The sequence below is a fragment of the Propithecus coquereli genome, unplaced genomic scaffold (genome assembly GCF_000956105.1).
Source record: "Propithecus coquereli isolate 6110/MARCELLA unplaced genomic scaffold, Pcoq_1.0 Scaffold1447, whole genome shotgun sequence".
Classification (NCBI taxonomy): domain Eukaryota; kingdom Metazoa; phylum Chordata; class Mammalia; order Primates; family Indriidae; genus Propithecus; species Propithecus coquereli.
Window position 1 is genome coordinate 27,974 of NW_012138825.1, and position 2,618 is coordinate 30,591.

General features: G+C 36.2%; 1 protein-coding gene across 1 annotated transcript in view; it reads left to right on the top strand.

The window, feature by feature from the left end:
- LOC105806727 (signal recognition particle 9 kDa protein-like) overlaps positions 1 to 2,132 on the top strand; it is a 13,685-nt gene extending 11,553 nt beyond the window's left edge. Inside the window, exon 5 of the mRNA XM_012639940.1 lies at positions 1,848 to 2,132. Within this exon, the coding sequence (XP_012495394.1) occupies positions 1,848 to 1,967 (120 nt within the window). The 3' untranslated portion in view covers positions 1,968 to 2,132. The remainder of the gene's footprint in view (positions 1 to 1,847) is intronic.
- Positions 2,133 to 2,618: the final 486 nt, after the last annotated feature.

Consider the following 2,618-nt stretch of genomic DNA (forward strand, 5'->3'; position numbering starts at 1 on the left):
CACCACTGTGCTTGGCTGAGTTCACAAATCTGTTGTAACCTGTAGCTTCCCTGTCACTTCTCTGGCTCTCCTCTCCTGCTAAGCTTTGTTTCTTGAGAATAATTAAAACCTTCTGCCACTGCCAGAGCTACTGCTGCTACTGGAACCACCATAGCCACCTTGGTTTCGTGGTTTGGCAAAGTGTTGGCCTCCACCACCATAGGGGCCAGAGCTTCTGCCTCCAAAATTTCCTCCCTTCATGGGTCCAAAATTTGAAGACTGATGGTTGTAATTGCCAAAATCATTGTAGCTTCCACCACCTCCAAAATTGCTTCCATCATTCCCAAATTCATTGTACCCATCCCCACTGCCACCATATCCACCACCACCATGGCTGCCACCAAAGCCACGTCGACCACTGAAGTTTCCTCCACGGCCAAAGTTCTGACGGCTCTTTTAAAGAAAAGTGACTTTTATTGTTTATTATCACCATATAATTTTGACTTTTTTATAATCTCATATGCATAATTTTTTCTAATCTCATGACTGATTTATAATATTCTATGGACCTAAAATCTTTTTCTGTCAGAAACTGTAGTGAGAAGATATGTACATTCTGCCAAGCACATAGGCTAAAATTTGAAGGATGAAGATTAGTATAGCCTCTTTACAGGAGTGCCATGCAAGTTTGTACAGTACATGGATAAACATTTTTAAAAAGTGAATAATTTAAAGGCTGAATGAATTCGGATCAGTTGGACATTATGAGGTTGAACTCCCAAGTTATTAGTTTGGTGACCATTATTACAGGATCATTAGTTCCTGTTGTTTAAAACTCATGTGAAGCTAAAGAAAAATAGACCTATATTACAAAATGAAGAAGCTGCCAGCTTAAAGTTGATATTTTTGAAGATTCTAGAACAAATGGTTTTATGACCAACCATAAGCAAATCTTTTCATTTTATTTTTTATTTTTATTTTTATTTTTTTGTGGAGACAGGATCTTGTTTTCACCCAGGCTGGAGTGAAATGGCACAATCATAGCTCACTACAGCCTAGAACTCCTTGCCTCATGTGATCTTCCTACCTCAGCCTCCCAAGTAGCTAGGACAGCAGGTGCATGCCACCATACTTGGCTAAGTTGTTTGTTGTTGTTGTCTTTTTTTGTGTATGTGGAGATGGACTCTCACTGTGTTGCCCAGGCTGGTCTTGAACTCCTGACCTCAGGTGTTCCTCCTGCCTTGGCCTCCCAGAGTGCTGGGATTACAGGTGTGAGGCACGTATGCCCAGCCACAATAAGCAAATCGTAGGTATCTGTCTAATGAAGAATTTGGTTTGGTTTAAAAAATATTATGAATGCCTTCAGAAAATCAAGATTTAACAGATTTGTCTGATTTAATTTAGGTGTTGACTAGCTATAAGCAGGGAATTCTGGACTTTTTTTTAATTATCATTGAACACCCAATTTCACCAGTAGAGAAAGGGATCCTAAGATTTCTGAACTTTTTCCCAGCAAAACTCAGCCACTTATGGCCAGATCCCAGGGAGAAAATATCTAATTCTAAGCCTTGAGTTCTTCTCAACAGACCATGGCAAGATTTAATGTATTATTTAACTGGTCACTTTTGAGAAGCTTCTGATAGACTTTATTTAGTTTTCATCCATACCAGTGGCATTTAAAATACTGTACTTTAAGGAATGTAATTGCTGGAGGCTTGGAAACTTGAGTACAATTTCCTTAGTATGACCCCCAGAGACGACAGAACAAAACGATAGGAAAGACTCTAAAATTTTTATCCAATTATATGTTTTCTACATTGCTCATTACTAGTTTTACATGGTTAACATGTACTTTTAAAATTTGACAGTGTTTGATGTATAGAACAGACCAAGCTCAAGATGTAAAGAAGATTGAGAAATTCCACAGTCAACTAATGCGACTTATGGTAGCCAAGGAATCCCGCAGTGTTGCCATGGAAGCAGACTGAATGGTTTGAAATGAAGATTCTGTTTGTCATGTTGTTAGGAAGTAAATATCTTTTGAATTTGAGAAAATGTTGGAACAGAAAATACTTTATGTAACTAAGTGGAGTATTCAAAAGCCAAGACATCATTTTTTGTATTTTCTTTTTAATGTTTACTTTAGAGAGCTACGAATGTAAATGGTTTCAATTAGAAAACCTTTATTTATTTTTGGAAATTGAACAAGAATTACATCTATCTTGGAAACTTTTTGTGGATTGTTTGATGTTGGGTAAAATATATAATTCTCTGATGAATTTTGTATCAGTAATTTGAAAATGAGATATCAAGAAAAGTCAGTTCTTCCATCAATGTAGTTGATCTGTCTTTAAAAGAAAATGAAATGTAACCATTTCGATAGCTCAATATATTTCTTTTGGAGCATAAAATTTGTGCTGTTGATGACCAATAAATATAAAATATGGTAACTGGAATTAACTATCCACCATAGTATTCCTGATTATATACAGTAGTGTAGTCTTACTATATCTAAAAAAGTAATAATGAATAACAAGTATGCTTTACCTTAACCTTTCTAGATTTAAGCTATAATTTCTAGTGTAAGGGATTTGTGGTATCCTCACCTTGTTGAGCAATGACTAGCTTTGCAAAATCTG